Here is a 20,587-nt window from a genome sequence, read left to right as displayed (position 1 = left end):
TTTCATCATTCATTCAAGCCATAAGTGTTCACTGAACACATGCTAAGTTCAGGAAGTGAGTTAAACCTTGAGTCTGTGAACAAAAGAGATGACACCCTCACTTCCATGGAGCTTAAAACCCAATGAGGAAGACAACCAATGGGTACTTACATAAACTCACAAAGACCACATTTATGACAGCTGGTTTGAAGGCACACAATAGAATTCTACGGAAGAGAAAAACAAAGAGGATCTAATTTAGATGAGCCTGGGATGAGGTGGGGGAGGAGATTAAGGAAGATCCCCGAAAAGTGGCTGATAGGTTGAGACCTGAAAATTAAGCTGGCTAGATACAGTGGGAGGAGCTTTCCAGGCACAGGAAACACCACAAAGACCTTGACCTGCTTTATAAAAACCAGTTCTGCATTTTATGCTCTTACTGCATTCTGTTCTCCTTTGTAACATTAAGCACAGTAGTAATTAAACAATGGGGTGTGAAATACTTGAAACACTTGCCCCTCCCACTGGCTGGAATTTTTGTAAGATAGTAATAGTACCTGCCTTGTTCTCTGCTCCGTCCTGAGCACTAAGCACAGCACTCAGCCACGGCGGTGCTGAACAACGGTCTGCCAACCAACTGGATGAAGTAAACGGTGCTCATGGGCTGGGATGGGAAGGTCAGACTGGGAAGTGCTGCTTTGTTACTTTTAATCGACAATGAAGCCCTGCCTAGATATGTACAATGTGATTAGTCTCCCTCTGCCCAGTAAAAACATTTAGACTAAAGCACGCATGTTGGTTGGAGGTACAGGTGGGCGTTACACCGAAGGGGAAAGATCAGCAGTGGAAATACTGACTCATTCTGAATTCGCATATCACTTTGGTCAACAAAAACTCCTTCATGCTGTTATCTCCGTGTAGCACAACTTCCTTCTGGCACACAGTAGGCACTCAAAATATGTGTACAATAAATGATAACGAATGAATGAATGGAAGACATTGTTATGTTCCGTTATTCCAATTCATTCGTTCAGCAATATCCGCTGAGCACCTACCACGTAGGTAGAGTTTTGCTGGGTTCTGGGAATACAGAGGTAGACCTCAAAGAGCTCACCGTACTCAAAAGAGAAGGAAACCAAGATTTACAAAAGCAGTGAGGTAAGGGCTGAAAAAGTCATAACCGTAACGTACTATGTAAACTAGGAACGAGGAGAAAAGGGGTAGTTGCCTAAGTCTAGGGTAAGTAACAGTTTTTTAAGAAGTGTGTGACAGTTGCTAAGGCGCATAGAGCCAGCAGGACTTACCCAGATGTGCAAACAAGGGAAGTTCATTCATCCCAGCTATTTAGAATTTTAGCCACTGATAATAAAGACTAAATCACTTGGCTGTTCAGGCTTTCCAGCCATATGGGAATTGTCTCCCCAAAATATGTGCTACTGAATTTTTCAGGCAAATTATTTCGTGCTGAGTTATATTGCTGCGTTCTCCATATTACAACCAAAGATAAGAGGCCTAACTCACTAGATACATAATTAAAGGACATGAATTGAGGGTAGAAATGCATTCCTTAAAGGGAAGGTAATTTTTTGTTTTTGTTTACATCCTCAGTGATCTGCGCTTTCTCTGAGACCTGAAAGGATTTAGGGAGGACTTCTGTTCATGAAAGAACATTTCTAAGACAACAGTAGCTTGAAATTTACTCATGATGTTAAAATTGTGGCGAATGTGGCAGAAATGATTCCATGTGACTGAGACCTGTTTGTTGTGAATTGCTAATTAGTATAATTATTAACATCCGAAGAATTGCAAAGCAGGAAATTTTCGGCCTTGACTGCTTATCATTCACATGACAGTACTAAATTAAGACAAAACGGCACAGGAACAGAATAAGTAATAAAATGTTCTATAAAGTTTCTCAGGAACGACCTATTAAGGAACTATAGACAACTGCTCAGCAAGGCAGATTGCCATTTTATTCTGTTTCTATAAGATTTTTTTTTTTTTTTAGAAATTTCAGAGATAATGTTTTGTAAAGAGGAACATCTACAAAGGCTGTGTATTCAATTCCCTCCAGATCACAAGTGCGAGAACATATCTTCAAGGTATGGCCTTTCTATCAGTCTCCAAATATCCTTTATTAAATATAATGCTGAATCTCCTTTATTGCTCTCACAAAAGCTGAGAATTGTATTCCAAAGAAATCAATACATATTCTAAGCAAAAGAGAATTCATGGAAATACGCAGGCATTTTGGAGATTATAAAGAATTTTTATTATGTCTATTGGAAAAAACACATTCATACAAGAAAAAATCCTCAGACAAGTACTCTGAAATTGCTTTCTATCTGAGATTCAACTCAAAATTACCAACAAAATTAATACTTATCTTTGAGCTGGGAGTTGAATCAAATCCAGAACAGAAGTCTAATTTGGAATAATTATAATTTAAAATAAAAAAGTAAACTCAAATCAGTATTTTTCTATTTTGTTTAAATTCTTTTTGAACTAAATTCAAGAAAAGAATTACATAGGTTCAAAAAGTAGCCGTTAATGAGACTGTCATCCTCCACATCATGTGTGTGCAGCTACAAAAATATAAATGAGCTTTTTGGAAATTATAGCCCTCAAAATATAAGATATAGTGAGACATATCAAAATGAGTGTTGACATGACTCCCTGAAATGCCTTTGACTCACCATGTGTGTACACAGTATGAATTTTAATATGTAAGCACTCATTTAGGGCACATTGTTAACAATTCAGCTTTTAGAAATACTGAATAAAGCTTCATATTATGTATACATAGCTGGAAATAGCATACATAAACATATTAATTATACATTTTAAAGTTAAGGCATTGTTTCATTTGTTCATTTATGTATTTATTCAATATTGATTGAGTAGCTCCTTTATATGCTACACTGTGCTTAGTTCTAAAAATACAAGAGAATGAGGAAGAGCTGACCCTGACTTCAAGAAGGGTCTTGGCATTGGAAATACTCAGCATCCATTTTTATCATAACCAAACAAATTAAGGATCTAGTTAATAGGAGTCAGACAATAATAAAACTAATTCCATAAACTATCTTAACATATTTTTTTCATTCTTGGGTTTCACAGCCATGGGCCAACTTGCAGGGCATAGAGATTGTTCAGATGATAATTGGAATTAGAAAACAGAACTTTTCAACAATCATAAAAGAAACTGTAGTAATTACATTTGACTAAATAAATATTATTAATAATAGCCTAATATAAGGAAACAACCATCAAAGAAAAGGTCTTTGAGGGATGCAGAGAATGTAGGCACAATTATGAACAAAGAAGACAAATTTAATTGGAAGTAGAACAGGAACAATTCCTTTAGCTTCATCTGAGTAAAGGCTTTATCATTTTCTAATGCAAAAGTGGAGGTTAAAATCAAATCATTGTTTTGAATTTATTCTAAGTTGTCATACAATAATATGCATAGTTCTCACTCAACGGAATGGGTCTATCCATTCTCAATTAAACATCTCTACTCTGTAAATCCCAAGTTTAAGAAACACTTCAGATGTTACTACAAATAAATGCCTAGTCCCATTTGGTCACTGTTTTCAAGCTTCCTGTGCCCAGAGCAAGCTTTTCTTAAAGGTTAATGCTGTAATGGTGTTATTTTTGTTTGGACATAGCATATTATTTCTAACTGTTTGGCTTACAGCTTTGGTGTTATCTAGCATGTTATCCAGTTTTGCTCATGGACGTCCTTGAAAGATGTCCTCTCGGGTAAGTAAGCTGCCTAACCTACCCATGTGCCACATGCACCCCAGACAAAAGAGGGAAGTTATGAACACTCCCCAGAGATTTCAGCGATATTTTATGGATATATTGTAGGTTTTTTACACCAGCTTACATCAATAGCGTCACCACCCAGCTCTGTTCAACCTCTACTCATTTCTCTGGTTTTCAAAGTCCATGTTTGTTCAATTTAATCTGAGCTTCTTGGTTGTCGTCATGCATGAGCTGACTTCCTTTTTTGTGAACCCACAGCACTAATGTCATTGCCTACTGCCCTTGTAACTTAGATGAGAGCTGCCATCACCTTCCACTCCTTGAACCTGAGAAATGAGACCATTGCAGGACAAAAATTGAGAGCTGTCAGGTTTGGCTCCAACTGAAACAAAGTGATACATTCACCCCGTAGTGAATGTCCTAATATGTGATTGTTTTTCCTTGCTCTTTTTTACTTTTAGTGTTCTAAAATTTAACTTTTTTTTGTGAAAGATATATAAATATCTTTCACATCTTTCTCTACTTTCCATCTTTTTTTGTCTTTCTACCTACATGCTTCATCACTTCTTGTTGTCTAGTTCGCTAACACTCCTTTTGGCTATACTATTGCTGCTGCTAAAACTGTCCACTGGCCTCTTCATTTTGGTTATTGCATTTTTACTTTTGGAATTTGTATTCAGTTCTTTTCCAAATGTGATATATTAGTCTGTACAGTTTCAGTTTCTCACTAGAATGTTCAAATATGGATTTTTTTCATTCTTAATCTAATACTTTATCATTTTAATCTGTATCTGAAATTCGAATGTGTCAAGTTTTTACATTTTTTTCCTCTATTGAGTCTTCTGATTCCCACGCATGATGCCTTTTTCTGTATGTGCCTGCTCATCTCAAGTGCTAATTCCTGTGATTGGTTCATTCCTAGAAAGAATGACAGCAGGTTTCTTATTGGAAACAATGGAAACCAGAAGATTGTGGATCAATATCTTTAAGCAAACGAAAAAAAAAAAAGTCAACCTAGCAAAAACAGCTTTTCTCATATTAAAGCAAAACAAAAATATTTTAAGATATACAAATGCCAAAGTGATCCATCACCAACAAACCTGTAATATAAAAAATGTTAAAGAAAATCTTGCAGGCAGAAGGAAAATGATACCAGATGGAAATATGAATTCACACAAAGAACTGAAGAGCATTAGAAATGGAGAATAAGTGGGTAAATATTTTTTTAATTTCAAATTTAAAACTCCATGTAAGATGTAATTGAATGTCCAAATAAAAATAATAACAATGAATTGTGATGTCTATAATATATGTAAAAGTAAAATGGATGACATCACCAGCACAAAAATTAGGAGTAAAGAAATAAAAGTACATTTAAAGTTCTTAAATAGGATATGGTTTTATATGATACTACTTAAATGTCATTATATAGTTAAAAGTATATACTGTATATATACTTTTTTGAAAAAACACTAAAAAAGGATTGATAGTGGACAAGCAAATATAAGAGACAAGTGGAATTATAAAATGTGAAAAAATGCTCGATACAAAAGAAAGGAGAAAAGAGGAACAAAGAACAAATGTGACAAAAAAAATGATTAGCAAATGTCAGAATTAAACCCAACCATATTAATGAGAACATTATAAATGATCAAAACACCCCAATCAAAATTTTAAAAAAATGTCAGGCTGGATTAAAAGACTCAACTGTGTGCTGCCTACAAGTAACCCACTTTCAAGGCACAGAAACAAATAGATTAAAAGTAAAAGGATGGAATAGATATACTTTGGCAACATTAGTCCAAAGAAAACAAAATAGGTTTCAAAGCAAAATATACTACTAGGGATAAAAAAGGATCATTTCATAATGAAGAAGGGGTCCATTCATGAAGAGAATATAATAATTCTAAAAGTTTATGCACTTAACAGCCAATCCAAATTAACAACCCAATCCAATAATAGGCATAAGAACTAAAGAAGCAATTCTCCATCAAAGACATACAAATGGCCAATAAGCACATGAAAAAATGCTCAATATTGCTAATAATCAGAGAAATGCAAATTAAAACTACAATGAGGTATCACCTCACACCAGTTAGAATGGCCATCATTAAAAAGTCCAGGAACGGTAAATGCTGGAGAGGGTGTGGAGAATTATTCTACTCTGCTGGTGGGAATGTAGTTTGTAGCAACCATTATGGAAAACACTATGAAGATTCCTTAAAAAAATTAAAAATAGAGTTACCATATGATGCAGCAATCCCACTCCTGGGCATATACCTGAAGGGAACTCTATTTCAAAAAGATACATGCACCTCAATGTTCATAGCAGCACAATTAACAATAGACAAGACATGGAAACAACTTAAATGTCCATCAATGGATGACTGGACAGAGAAGTTGCCATATATATGAATACTACTCAGCCATAAAAAAGAATAAAATAATGCCATTTGCTGCAACATGGATGGACCTGGAATCATCATTCTAAGTGAAGTAAGCCGGAAAGAAAAAGAAAAATACCATACGATATCACTTACATGTGGAACATAAAAACAAAAGACACAAATGAACTTATTTCCAAACAGAAACCGACTCACAGACATAGAAAACAAACTTATGGTTATCAGGACGGTGCAGAGGGGATAAATTGGGAATTTGAGATTTTCAGAGACTAACTACTATATACATAGTAGATAAACAACAAATTTATACTGTATAGCACAGTATACAGAGAACTATATTCAGTATCTTATAGTAACCTATAATGAAAAAGAATATGAAAAAGAATATACGTATATATATGTATGACTGAAACATGCTGTACACCAGAAATTGACACAACATTGTAAACTGATTATACTTCAATTTAAAAAAATACAATAAAAATGTAAGAAAAGAGAAAAGTTCTAAAGGTTTATGTACTTAATAACAGAGCTTCATTATAACTGAAGTAGAAACTGATGCAACTACAAGGAGGAAAAGATAAATTCAGTCAAAGTCAGAGATTTCAATACTCATCTCTCAAAATCTGATAGAAAAGGTAGGCAGAAAATCAGCAAGGATATTCAAGATTTGAACAAGACTATCAACCAGCTTGACCTAATTGATATTTATAGGACACTCTGCCCAATAATGGCAGAACATATGTCTTTTCAAGGACACATGGAGCATTTATTTAGAAGTAAGTTGTCTGGATATAGAATCAACATATGAAAATGTTTATATTCATCAACTGTATATTTAGAAAATATAACTTTAAAATATATTTACAAGTATATAAGAATAAGTGTAAATTAATAGCAAAGATTGTACTCAAACTATCCAGAAAAAAATTACGAAATTTATGAAAAATCACTAAAGAATGCCTAAAGAGATACCAGATACATGAGTAAGAAAATTCAAGATTTTAAGATGTCAAGTTTTCCAAAACAATATGACTTTAAATCAATTCTAATCACAACATTAATAGAGTTTTTCAAGGACCTGGACAACTCACACTAAAATTTATACAGAAGGGGAAAGTGAAAGGATAATGAGGAGAGTCCTGATGAAGAGCAAGGTAGAGGGGGACTCGCCTGTCACATGTGAGGACTTGTTATACAGCCAGAGTAATCAGAACTACCTAGCACTGCTGACACAGTAATAGAACATTTCAGGATTGGCCCAGTTTGTAGAGTCCACAGACTCACACATATAAGCAAAACTGACCCATGAGAAAGGTGCATGGCACATTACAGGGAAATAAATGAGCCTGAACGATAAGGTTATCCACAAGAAAGAATGGAAATAGAATTAGCACTTCACATCACACATAAAAATCAATTCACAATGGGTTAAAACCTAAGATATGAAAGGCAAAACTTTTAAGCAAGATGTAAAAAGTATGAGGAGAATATTAATAAATTTTAATAAGAAAAAATGAACAAAAGCCTTCATAAAGAAAGGATTTGGATAAATGGGTCTTCTTATAGTGGGAATCTAAGTTAATGCAGTCACTATCAAACAACTGGGCCTTATCTCACAGAGCTCAGCATTCACAACCTATAATCCAGCAATTCTATTTCTAGGAACTTTTGCTCACACACACTTGGAGACACCTATAAAAATGTTAATATTAGTGAAACTGGAAACAAGTCAAATACTTATCCACAGTGGGGATGAAAAATGTGTACTATTTTCCTATGCTGGAATATTACACAATCATGAAAAATTACAGACTGAAGCTACATGTAACAACAAGGATGAATCAAAGAAAATACTGAAAAAAAATCTCATAAGATTACATGCAATGTATAATTCTGGTAAAGCTCAAAAGCAAGTAAACTAAACACTTTACTGCTCTAGTTTTCAAGTTGTGCTCAAATATTTTCATGTTAATGTTCTACATCATAGCCTACATCTTTTTATATGGATTCATTTGTATATTTCAAACACTATAAAATAAAACTTGTTAAAGTCTACTGTCCTCACTTTAAAATGATACTCAACTTCAAAAGAGCTGATTAACTTTGCCCTCAACATCTTCTTCAGTTAAAATCAATCAATTTCATCTCTCCTCAGTAACCCTTCCATTTTTTTCTGTTTCTTACTGAACCAACCTCATTCTCTTATAATTTCCCTTATTATATAAGCCATAAAAATAGAAATTGTGTTCAAATAGTTGTTAAGTGTTTAGGGAGGACTACTTTCTGAATATTTCTTGTTACTTCACTGTTAATATATCCCAGAAACAAGTGAGTTGTTTGGCTAGGAGAACTCCTACCGACTCATTTTAAGCACACAGTCAAAGCAGTAATGCCTAGAAATTTATTTCCCATATGTATAATTCATTTTTATCACATTATTTAGTAACTGGCATTTATTTCTATCTTTCAGGGATCACATAGCTATTGTGAAAATCACCTTCAATTATATGCCCAGCTTCAAAGATGCTAACAACTTGATTCAAATGTAAGTAGGCCTACCTAACATTAAACTATCTGATTAATACAGAGAAAGAGAGCATCTGGAGTCTTAGGTTCTAGTCCTGGTTCTGCCATTGACAAGCAACGAATTATTCAAATTAATCTCAAACTCCAAATCGCAGTGTTGTCATCTAGGAAAATGAAAAGGTTGGCATACTTCTCCCTTAGGTGAGCTACTTCATTCTGTTTCTAAAATAATATAAATTGCTTAATGACTTTTTTGAAAAATGAAATGAAAAATCTCTGTAAGAGAAAAGGATAGTGTTTGATACTTAGAAATTACTAGCAGGATGGGTAGTCAATATTTTGGATATTAACTAATGTCTTCCTGCAACTGTATTCCCCGTGCTGCCATGTATCCATTACTGTCCCTCCCTCCTCATTTAAGTAGTGCCTTAAAGTCCTCTCCCCTGTTCAGCAAGAAGTAGATACAGAAGATGAGACCTTCGCCCTTGTTGCAAAAATTTGTCACTGCCAGTGTGTCAGGGAAGAATATGGGGTCAACTGACATCCTTCAAAGTCCAACGACCCCCATTTCTGGGCTCTCAGATGTCTGCCTGTGATCCCTCAACAGATAAAGCACATTTTTTACTGGGTGTGTTTACCCTAACAAACTAATAGCCCCAGTCTTGATTCTAAAGAGGGACGTTACATAATGATAAATTGATAAATTAATTAAGAAGACAAACCATTCCTAACTGTCACTGGATAAAAGTCAATATACCAAAAATACATTACATATATATATATATATATATATATATATATATATATATATATATAAATGTATATTATTATTATATTTATATAATTGATGTTATATAGTACAAATTAAAACATATAAATATTTACATTATATGTATTTATAATGTATGATATAAAATAATACATTTTATGTATGATTATATATAAATACCATAACTATAAAAGCATCAAAAATATTAAATACCTAGGTATTTAATGGGATAATCTCAGGATAAATCAGACAAAAGAGGTGCAAGATTTGTATACTTAAAATTATGAAAAGTTGACTGGAGAAATCAAAGACCTGAAAAACAGAGGTCTATACCATATTCATGGATCAGAAGACTCAGTATTCTAAGATTTTATTTTTCTCTGAACTGATCTGTTGATTCAATAAAATCCCAATCAAAATCCCAAACAACCTTTTTCTTTTGGGTAGAAATCAACAAGCTGATTGTAAAACTTGGGTGGAAAAATAAACAACCTAGAATAACAGAAGTGATTTTGAAAAAGAATAAAGATAGATTTTTTTCTAGATTTCTTGATTTACTGTAAAACTGTAAAGTACTGGCATAAAGAAGAATGGGACAGAATGGAGAGCACAGGAATAAAACTATACTTACATGAGCCTTTGATTTTTGAACAAAGTTGCCAAAGTAATTCAATGGATACAGAACAGCCTTTTCAAAAAATGGTGCTGAAAACAATTAAATATACAGTTTTTTTTAAAAGAACCTAGGTCTTCACATCATATATATAGATTAACTTAATATAGATCTTAATATAGCCCTTGATGTAAAACACAAAACTTTAAAAAGAAAACACAAAAGAAAATCTTTGTGATTTTGGATTAGGCAAAGATATTTTATATAGAAGAAAAATGACAACTCATAAAAATTTTATAAATTGGGCATCTTCAAAATTAAAATGTCTGCTTCAAGACACACTAATAAGAAAATAAACCACAGACTAGGAGAAAATATTTTCAAAACACATATTTGGGAAATAACTTGTATCCATAATATATAAAGGGCTCATAAGTTAGTAATAAGAAAACAAACAATCCTACTAAAAAGTTGGCAAAAGATTTGAACAGACACATCACTAAAGAGATGCTGACGGCATGTCACCACATGAAAGACGCTCAACTTCATTAGTCACAAGTTAAATCCACAGTGAGGTGTCACAATATATTTATAATGGAAAGTAAAAAGCTGACGACCTCACATATCACCAAGGATGCAGAACAACTGGAACTCTCATACATTGCTCATGGGAATGAAAAATGATACAACCATTTTGGAAACAATCTGGCAGTTTCTTTAAAATTTAAACATACACTTACCATATGATCCAGAAATTCCACTCTTAGCTATTTATCCAAAAGAAAAGACAACTTACGAACATGCAAAAGTCTGCACGTACATGTTTACAGAATCATAATGTCTACATAGAAAGAACGATCAGCTCTAAGCCCAATTTACTATTCACTGTCGCTTTAATCAATGTCTTGTAAGTCCTATTTCTCCTATCCACAAATAAAAACACTGAGAATATTAGGTCTGAGATTACCCCTTATGGAAAAATGATTTATTCTCCAACAGAATTGCAATGATTTTTCATAAAATTGTCCATAAAACTTTTTAGTTAGGTGCAAAATATTTCATAACTCATATTTTACACCTACTGCACTCCATTAATAAATAAAAAAACTAAAGAACCTGTTATTTTTGAGATGCTGTAGATGGTATGAAAGCACCATAGGAGAATGCTGATCAAGAGAGGAACTGGAGCAGAGAAAGAAAACAAGAATCTACTTTAAATTATTAAGAAATAAGTAATAAATGATAAAAAAATAAACACTTCTTAAAATTATCTTCCAGTTACAAGATAAATAAGTATTAGGAATGTAATAACATGATGAATATAACTAACACTACTGTATGTTACATATGAAAGTTGTCAAGAGAATAAATCCTAAAAATTCTCACCACAAAAAAGTTTTTTCTATTTCTTTAATTTTGTATCTATGTAAGACAGTGCATATTCACTAAACTTATTGTGATAATCAGTTCATGATGTATGCAAGTCAAATCATTATGCTGTACACCTTAAACTTGTACAGTGCTGTTGATTATATCTCAATAAAACTAAAAGGAAAAAGCAGTAATAACAGCTAATTTAATGTCTACCAAATACCAACTTTGCAATAGATGTGAATGAATAAATACAATCTAGGAGATCATAGTGAGCAAATTTTTTTCAAATATTATTAAAATATTAGCAGGTGCTTGCAAAACATGGTGATTAACCCTTGAGGTAAGTATATTTAAAAATATTACTTGAAGAGAAGTCTCTCTCTTTTGTTCCATTTACCATGTTCTAGTTTCCGATGAGTTTCATACATAGGAAGTTGCACTTAATTGCACCGTGGACAAAAATGAGTGCTTGCTTTCATTCCATCTGGTGACTCAGGTTGCAACATGCTACAAGAAAACTAAAGAACTCTTTACCTGGCTGCCCTTACTTTCAGGTCTAAATCAGAGTGATCCTTAAATAAAAGGTTTCTGCTTTCTCCTCTTAAGCGTCCAATGTAGCTGCCTTGTAACTCTAGAACTGTGCTGTCCAACACGGTAGATCCTGGCCATTTGTGATCATTTAAATTCAAAGTTAAATAAAACTAAAACTTTATTTTTTCAGTTGCACCAGTCCTAAGTCCAGTGCTCACAAGTCACAGGTTGTGGTGCTTCCTCTGTTGGACAGTGCAGATCCTAGGAATTTTCCACCATCACAATAATGGTGGTCAGTCCCGATCAAGAGCCAATCACTTTCCATCTAAAAGTACCTCCTTACAATAATGATCTTCTTCCTCAAATGTTCCCCCTGTCCCTATTCCTACCTCTTTAATGTCCTGATTTTTACATCAAATTATTCATCGTGATAGCTGGCCTGAGGAAGTCATGTCTGTGTAAGATGTCTCTACTTCAAAGTTTTTCCTACCTATAACCTATTTGGTTAACATATGAACACGATAGCCTTTCTGAAGCAGATGATTCCCTCTCGTCCTGCACTGCAACTTTCTAGAGGCCCATCTGAGAAAATTATTGCATTAAATGAGATGGGAGTTTAAAACATCGTGAAATGCAACTGACAAAATTAATTCCAATTGCCTTACATAAAGGTACCATCAAATAGATTGAATATTGGATGAAAGTCTGTGAGCAGTGAAATGATAAACATTTCTATTTTCAGTTCAGGTTTTGTGTCTCATAGGCTGCCAAGGAGTTCCTTGTTTGGCTTGGTTTTATTTAACAACTTTATTAATGCCTTGAAAAGGGGAGTAAACAAGTTCTTAATGGAATTCATCGATGAGGCTGACTGGGAAGTGTTACAGACACAACCGATGACAAAGAAATTACCTAACGAAATGCAGAGAGTGCTGAGCTGTTGACAAAAGCACCCCAAATTATATTCAATTGTAAAAATGAATGCTTAGGGTAAGGATGCCTAATTCAAAATAAGAGTGCTCAATGAAGACATAAGGAAAAGAGTTTCTGGCCTTTGTGATACTAAACTCTGCAATACACAAACAGGTACTTACAAAGGAAAGAGTAGGTTCTATTCTCTTTGATTGAAGTTGTATTCTCTAAAATAGAAAAAAAATAGGTATTTTTAGTGATGGCACTATCATCTTAGGTATGCCAAGTTAATAAGTAATAAGTTAGAATAAATTTGACTTTTTTTCCCCACTAAATTGATCTTCAGGTTGTTTTACAGTTGGTTATATGTGTGTGCAAACAAGCACATGGAAAATGCAACTGTAACTAGAAACATTATTGTCTATTCCATTTGTAGTTTCTTATAATGAACTCTGGTGTGTAGTGAGAATATATATATTTGGTTACACTTTCTTACAAACTGTACTCTCATACCCAATGGTGTTCAAATAATGGTGAATAATAATTGTTGTGCTAACATTACCATCAACCATCTCTAGAACTTTTTCATCTTTCCAAACGGGAGTTCTATACCCACTAAACAATACCTTCCCATTTTGCCGACCCTCAGCACCTGGCACCCACCATTCTACCCTCTGACTATGAATTTCACTACTCCAATTACCTCATATAAGAGGAATCATGCAGTATTTGTCCTTTTCTGTCTGGCTTGTTTCACTTAGCATAATGTCTTCAAGGTTCATCTGTGTCAAAGAATGTGTCAGAGTTTCCCTGCTCGTTTAAGGTTGAATAATATTCCATTGTTTGTAGACACTAGGTTTTGTTTATCTATTTATGCACTGATGGCTATTTCAGTTGTTTCCATCTTTTGGCTTTTGTGAATAATGCTGCTATAAACATTGGTGTAAAAAAGATTTGTTTGAGTCCCTGCGTTCAGTGCTTTAGGGTACGTATCCAATAGCAGAATTGCTAGGTTGTGTGGAATTCTACGTTTAACTTTTTGAGAAACTGTCATTCTATTTCCCACAGTAGTGTAACCCGTACTATTAGCTCCATGCCCTTTCAGGTGTCACTGTGCTCTTGTATCTGTAGGAAAATGTAAAATATTCATTCTGTCCTTGAAAATTTCACCAAACAGTCCTATCTTTATATTTTGTGGACCTCCTTCCTGCCCACAGATTTGCTGGGACTGACAGCTCATTTAACTTTTGGCCACACCTGACACAGCCATAGGTACATGCCTTAGTGAAACTCCTACATGTTCATCAGGATACGTGTATAAATGTGTTCACAGAAGTAGTGTATACTGTCTGAAAAAAACAGAAACAACTCGTTTGTCAAGAGCAGAAGGGGTAAATTATTACATATGCACACAATGCAACACACGTTAATGAACTACGACTACCTCTGACGCCATGGGTGAATCTCAGAAAAATATTTATATTAAAAAAACAAGACACAGAAGACTACGCACAACATGATACCACTTCAGATCATTTTCATACAACTCAAAAGGAAGATAATCTTAACAATGTTGTTTAAGGAAACAACATATGTGTGATAACTTTATTTTTTTTTAAAGACAAAGGAGTAAATTCAGGAGGGTAGTTATTTCTAGGGGTCCAGAGAGATGGAAAGGAGGTAGACCACACAGGAAGATGAACACTTTCGATCATGTTACAGGTCTTCAAATGGGTAGTGTTCCTTTATTTTGTGCTTTTAACTTGGAATGGACTAGCAGACCACTTGCAGAGATGCTGCTGACAATTCTCAAGTGTATGTGAAAAAGTAAAGGAGGAAAAGGCCAGACTTCCTTCACTGCCAAGGCTCCTGCTTCCCAGCTGCCCACCACACCACGGTAAGGGGCAAGTGCATCCCTGTAGATAGTTTCCACAATTTTCCTGCGTAGATCCTGCGTCTCTTGTAGATCTCCTTTTTTCAAATATAATAGTTCTTTCCATTTTATGCCATTGTTTGCTTTCGTATTTTTAAAATTCCTAAAATTGACCTGTCTCACAATTGCTGCATACATATGTAAGAGACAGTGGCTATTCTCAAACTTTCCCAATTACTAAGATCTCTTTCTATGTCAAGGAGAGATCTTTCAATAAATGAATGAATGAAGAAATGAGTGAATGAATGACATAAATATCTTAGACAATTCAGATTAATTAAAATACTCTGATAAAATTGAAAACTATACACCATCAAAAAAAGCATTTATGTATGTATTTATATGGAAAAACAAATAAAATATATTTTTTAGAAAAAGCCTGTTTTAGAATTACCTTTTTTCTACTTGTTTAAAAATTCTAATGTTATAAGTACTTATCTCAATCAGTGATGAATTGGAGCCCATTAAAATATCTTTGATAAAGATTGTTATTTTTTTCATACTCCATGAGTACTTTTCTTTTAGACTCATATGTGTACTTGGTGGTGCCTCATTTTTGTTTTAATTTGCACTTCCCTGATTATTAAGGAATTTGGATTTGTGTAAAATGCAAGTTCAAATTATTGACCATTTTTCTGTTCTGTTGTCTTCTTCTTACTGATTTAAAGGAATATGTTATACATCCTATGTTCTTGCAGTTAGTTATATATGCCACTCTGTGCCTGGCATGTTCACTCTCTTAATGGAGCCTTTTGATGAGGAAGTTTCTAAATTTTAATATAATCCATTAGTTAGTTTTTATTTCATGGTTTCTGCTTTTTATGTCCTATTTAAAAAATTATTCCCTGCATAAAATATCATGAACATATTCTTAATTGACTTAAAGGAATTGCTAAACTTTGCTGTTCCATGGATTCCTTTGGGAGTCTGGAGAAGACTATGAGTGCCATTCAGAATAATTTTTAAGTAAATAAAATACATAGCATTGTAAATAAATACAATTATATTAAAGTGAAGTTCCACTAAGGGACTCTACAAGATTAACACAACCCGGTGTCTTTATTATTCTACTATTTGTAGTTAGATCTACAGCCCATCGGGACATAATTTTTATGTGTGCTACAATGAAAGGGCCAAGTTTCTCTTCATAACATATGGATATCCAATTGGCCCTGTTTCTTAAAAAGACCTTCCTTTTCAACAATGCTCTGAAGAGCTAGCTTTTTTTTATAAATCAAAAGTTTAATATGGTGCGAGAATATTTTTAATCTCCAAAATTATGTCCATCGATCTATTTTACATTCTTGAGGTAGTACCACATTGTTTTAATTACCATAGATTTATTAAATTTTAGAGTAAATCCTTTTATCTTGCTATTCTTATTAAAGAATATCTTAGCCATTTGCATTTCCATATAAATTTTAAAATTAACTTATTTTCTATTTAATAGATATTAAATGGGATATTTTTGAGATTGCATTGAATTTATTGATCAATACGGTAAATAACTACAATTGCTTCAATATCGAATATTCCTATCCATGAACAAAGCATATCTTTTTTTTAATTTAGACTTTCTTTAATTTCTCTCAATAATATTTTATAGTCATCTCCACAGAGTTATTTTGTCTTTCCCTTAGAATTATCTTAGGTATTGAATATTTGGTGTATTCTAAATGTTATCATTTTCATATTTCATATTTCATTTTATAATTGCTTATTCTTAGTGTAGAGAGAAATATAATTAATTGTGAGATTTTGAATCTGTATTCAGAAATCTTGCTAATAAGCTCATTTATTAATGCTAATAATTTATCTGTAACCCTTTTAGGTTTTCTATGTATATAATCATGTCATCAACAAATAACCATTTCATTTTTTCCTTCAAAATCCAAATACTTTTATGTTTTTTCCCCTTACCTTCCTGCACAAGATAGCACTGTTAAAATGTTCAATAATAGTTGTAAAAGTTGACATCTTTATGTACCTTCATGATCTCAGTTGGAAAGATTTCAGTACTTTTCCATAATGATGGCTAGTTGTAACTTATTTCTTGTATTTATCAGATTAAGAAATATTTCTTCTAATCTTCGTTTTCCAGTTGTATTCTTTGAGCATAAATGGGCACTAATTTTATGAAAATCTCTTTTTTGCACCAGGCAATCATAAAACTTTCTCCATTATTCTGTTAATACTGGTTTATTACATATATTGATATTTAAGTGTTAAGACAACTTTTCTTTCCTGGAAAATTCAGATTGCTTGTGTATTATCAAATATACCCACTGCTGGGTATTTATTTTGGTAAGTGTGTTTGCTATTTTGCATCTACATTTGAGTGAGATTAGACTGTATTTTACCTTAATTTAATGTGTCAGGTTTAAGGTCAAGGTTAAACTTGCCTTGTAGATTGAGTTAGAGGAAGACTGAGTTAGAAGATGTTCATTCTTTTTCTCTTCTCCAGGAAAAGGCAAAGGTGGCTTCACTAGTGAATTCTATCACATATTTTCATAATCTACAAGGCAAGTTTAACCTTGACCTTAAACCTGACACATTAAATTAAGGTAAAATACAGTCTAATCTCACTCAAATGTAGATGCAAAATAGCAAACACACTTACCAAAATAAATACCCAGCAGTGGGTATATTTGATAATACACAAGCAATCTGAATTTTCCAGGAAAGAAAAGTGTGTGAGAAGGTTTGAAATTACAAAGTCTATGTTTCTAAACATGATGACTGTTAAGTTTTATTTCTTCTTCTTCTGTCAGTTTTTCAAAACTGACAGAAGAAGAAGAAGTCCATTTCACTATTTACTTTGAGTTTCAGGTGCTGTTTTTCTAATTTCTTAAGGTGGAATCTAAGCTCTTTATTTAAGACCTTTCTATTTTCTAATAGAAAAATATAATTCTATAACATTCTCTTTAGCACAGCTTTAACAACCTTACAAAAAATTTGATGTTATCTTTATACTTACATTGAATTCAAAATATTTTCTAATTTCCTGTGTGACTTTTTCCCTTGGCTTTTGGGTTATTTGAGAATATATTGCTTAATTTATAAATATTGAGACCTTGCAGATATTTTTCTGTTACTCATTTCTATTCTAATTCTGCTATGGTCTGAAAATATAATTTTGCATGATTTTAACCCTCTTAATAGCATTAAGACTTTTTTGGGGATCCAATTTGTGTTCTGTCTTGTTAAATGCTCTCCGTGCACTTGAGTGTGTATTCTGCTGTAGCTGGAAGGGAGGGAAGCCCTATAAAGTCAGTGAGGTCAAGTTGGTTAATAGTGCTGAAGTATTCTATTTATTGATTTTCCATCTACATGTTTATTAGTTATTGAAAGAGGAGTGCTGAAATTTCTTGAAATTATAATTGTTTATTTATTATTTTTTCTTTCAGTTTGATCAGTTTTTGCTTTGTGTATTCCAAAACTCTTGTTATTATGTGAATTCACATTTAGTACTTTTATATCCTCTTGGTGAATTCACCTCTTCATCAATATGAATTTTCTCATAATCTTTTTTCTGAAGTATTCCTTCTCTGATATTAACACAGTCATTCCAGCTTTTGTGATTAGTATGTCAGGGTATTCCTTCTTCCATCCTTTTATTTTTAACCTATCCATGTTTTTCTATGGACAGTGGGGCTTTTGTACAAAGAAATGAACATGAGAAAATAGATTTTTTATCCAAATTGACAAATTCTGCCATGTGCTCAAATCTGTCATATTATTTGTTTTCTATTTGTCCCCTGTGCTTTTTGTTAATTTTATTTTTATAGTCCTTTTCCTATATTTTTAAAATAATTTCAATTTACCTTCAGTATTATCTTTTCTTCCTATAACTTTAAAAAAATTTTGTGGTACCTGTAAGGTTCACAAAGTGCATTTTTAACTAATCACAGTTTATCTTCAAATGATACAGGTTTTCAAATACAGCATGAAAACCTTGCTGCATGGTTCCATGTCCCTACCTCTTCCCTTTGTGAGTTCATCATGCATTTTACTTCTATTTATGCTCTAAGCCTGAAAATACTGTTGTTATTTTTGTCTAAACAGTTGCTTAAAAGGCATTTTAAATGAAAAAAAATGCATTTTATATTGACAATTTGTGGTGCCATTTGTTCTTTTGTGTATGTCTCCGTATTTATTGGTCTTTTCTCCTTCAGTGCCTAATAAGCTTTGTTCCACCTTGTGCATTTTTAAAGTCTATGTGTTTAAGTCTTTTTAAAATCTTGCGTTTCTCACCACGTCATTCATCATATTTTTCTCTACCTCTTGAACAATGGGGTATAATTACAGTGTATGTATTATAAATACGTAATCATAGTTGCAATTTCTAGGTCTCTTTATATTAATCGTTTCTTCTGTTGGTTACGGGTCATATTTTATGGCTTCTCTGCATGCCTAGTAATTTTGTGTTGGATCCCAAACATTGCCAATTTTACCTTTTTAGTTCCTGGATTTTATTGTATTTCTTTAATTAATATCAGATTTATTCCCAGAATTCAGTTACTTAAAATCAGTTGGATTCTTTCAAGTTCAGAGAAGCTGGTTGTTTAAGATTAGTTTAGGCCCATTCTTAAGGCAATACCCTTCTGAATATTTACCTAAATCTCTATGTAGCTATGTTTATGAGCTCTTTTCACTTTGGTCAGTGGGAACATGAAACAGTCTCATTCTAAAATGAGCTCACAATATCATTGTCCCTCCTCCAGGCTGGCAGATCTTTCCCCAGAGGAAAGATTTGTTTCTGGGACAGTGTCCTCTCAAACACGTACAATCAGTACTCAGCAAAGACTTGAGAGAACCCCTCTGCATTTCCCTCCCTCCCTTCCTCTCTCTCTCTCTCTCCCCCTCTCTCTCTGCAGATTCCTACTCACTGTACTCAGCCTCACAAATTCTAGCCACTTCGACCTCCCCAAATTCAATTCCTGCCATTTCAACTCAGTGATGTATTTCAACTCCCTCTCCTTGCAGAGCAACCTGGAAACTGCTTGTGTGAAGTAATCTGGGGCTTGAATAGGGACCAGTTCATGCATTTCCCTTCTCTCAGGGAACACAGTCTGGCATGGCCTGTTTTCCAGTGTCTGCAAACTTTTGTTTAATTTTGTATGATTTCCCACTTGTTTTAGGTAAGAGAATAAATACTGGACTTTTGACCAGAAGAAGATATCTGTCCACTTTATTTAATATTTTATATTTATTGTTATAAACTGGTTCATAATACCCTCTAATGATCTTTTTAGTGCCTGTATGGTATTTAGTGTCATTCCTGATAGTGACTTTTGTGCCCTCTCTCAACTTTTTCTTCATCAGTCTTGGAAGGATTTATTAATTTTGGTTTCTTTAATTTTAAAAATTAAAAAAAAACTAGCAAACTTTTAGGATTATTAACATTCTATTGTATATTAGTTTCTATTTTGGTAATCCCTATCCTTTATTTTTTCTGTTTAAAATTTTCTTCATGTCTGATTTGCTGCTCCTTTGCCAACTTCTTGAACTTGATGCTTACCACATTTGTTTTACTCTTTCTTCTTTGCTATCTTATGAAGTTAAGGCTGTACACATTTATTTAAGCATGAATTTAAGTGAATTCGTTAAGTTTTTATATTTAGAATTTTCATTATTATTCAGCTCAAACTAATTTTATTTTTTCACTTGTTAATCTCTTAATAATAGGGATTTTTCTTATTTTCCTATTATTTATTTCTAGCTTAATTTCATTATGCTAAGATTATATAATCTGTATATGATTTCAATTTTGT

At 33.2% G+C, this 20,587-nt stretch overlaps 1 protein-coding gene across 1 annotated transcript in view; it reads right to left on the bottom strand.

Annotated features, from left to right (window-relative positions):
* Positions 1-3,443: 3,443 nt before the first annotated feature.
* Positions 3,444-20,587, bottom strand: part of LOC116666107 (translation initiation factor IF-2-like) — a 164,048-nt gene continuing 146,904 nt past the window's right edge. Inside the window, exons 3-7 of the mRNA XM_032488207.1 lie at positions 13,063-13,107; positions 11,183-11,248; positions 10,807-10,833; positions 10,085-10,158; positions 3,444-4,668 (exon numbers count right to left, since the gene is read on the bottom strand). Of these exons, the coding sequence (XP_032344098.1) occupies positions 4,663-4,668; positions 10,085-10,158; positions 10,807-10,833; positions 11,183-11,248; positions 13,063-13,107 (218 nt within the window). The 3' untranslated portion in view covers positions 3,444-4,662. The remainder of the gene's footprint in view (positions 4,669-10,084; positions 10,159-10,806; positions 10,834-11,182; positions 11,249-13,062; positions 13,108-20,587) is intronic.

Source organism: Camelus ferus, chromosome 9 (genome assembly GCF_009834535.1).
Source record: "Camelus ferus isolate YT-003-E chromosome 9, BCGSAC_Cfer_1.0, whole genome shotgun sequence".
Classification (NCBI taxonomy): domain Eukaryota; kingdom Metazoa; phylum Chordata; class Mammalia; order Artiodactyla; family Camelidae; genus Camelus; species Camelus ferus.
The sequence above is the reverse complement of the archived record's forward strand: the minus strand, read 5'-3'. Positions and strand labels throughout refer to the sequence as shown.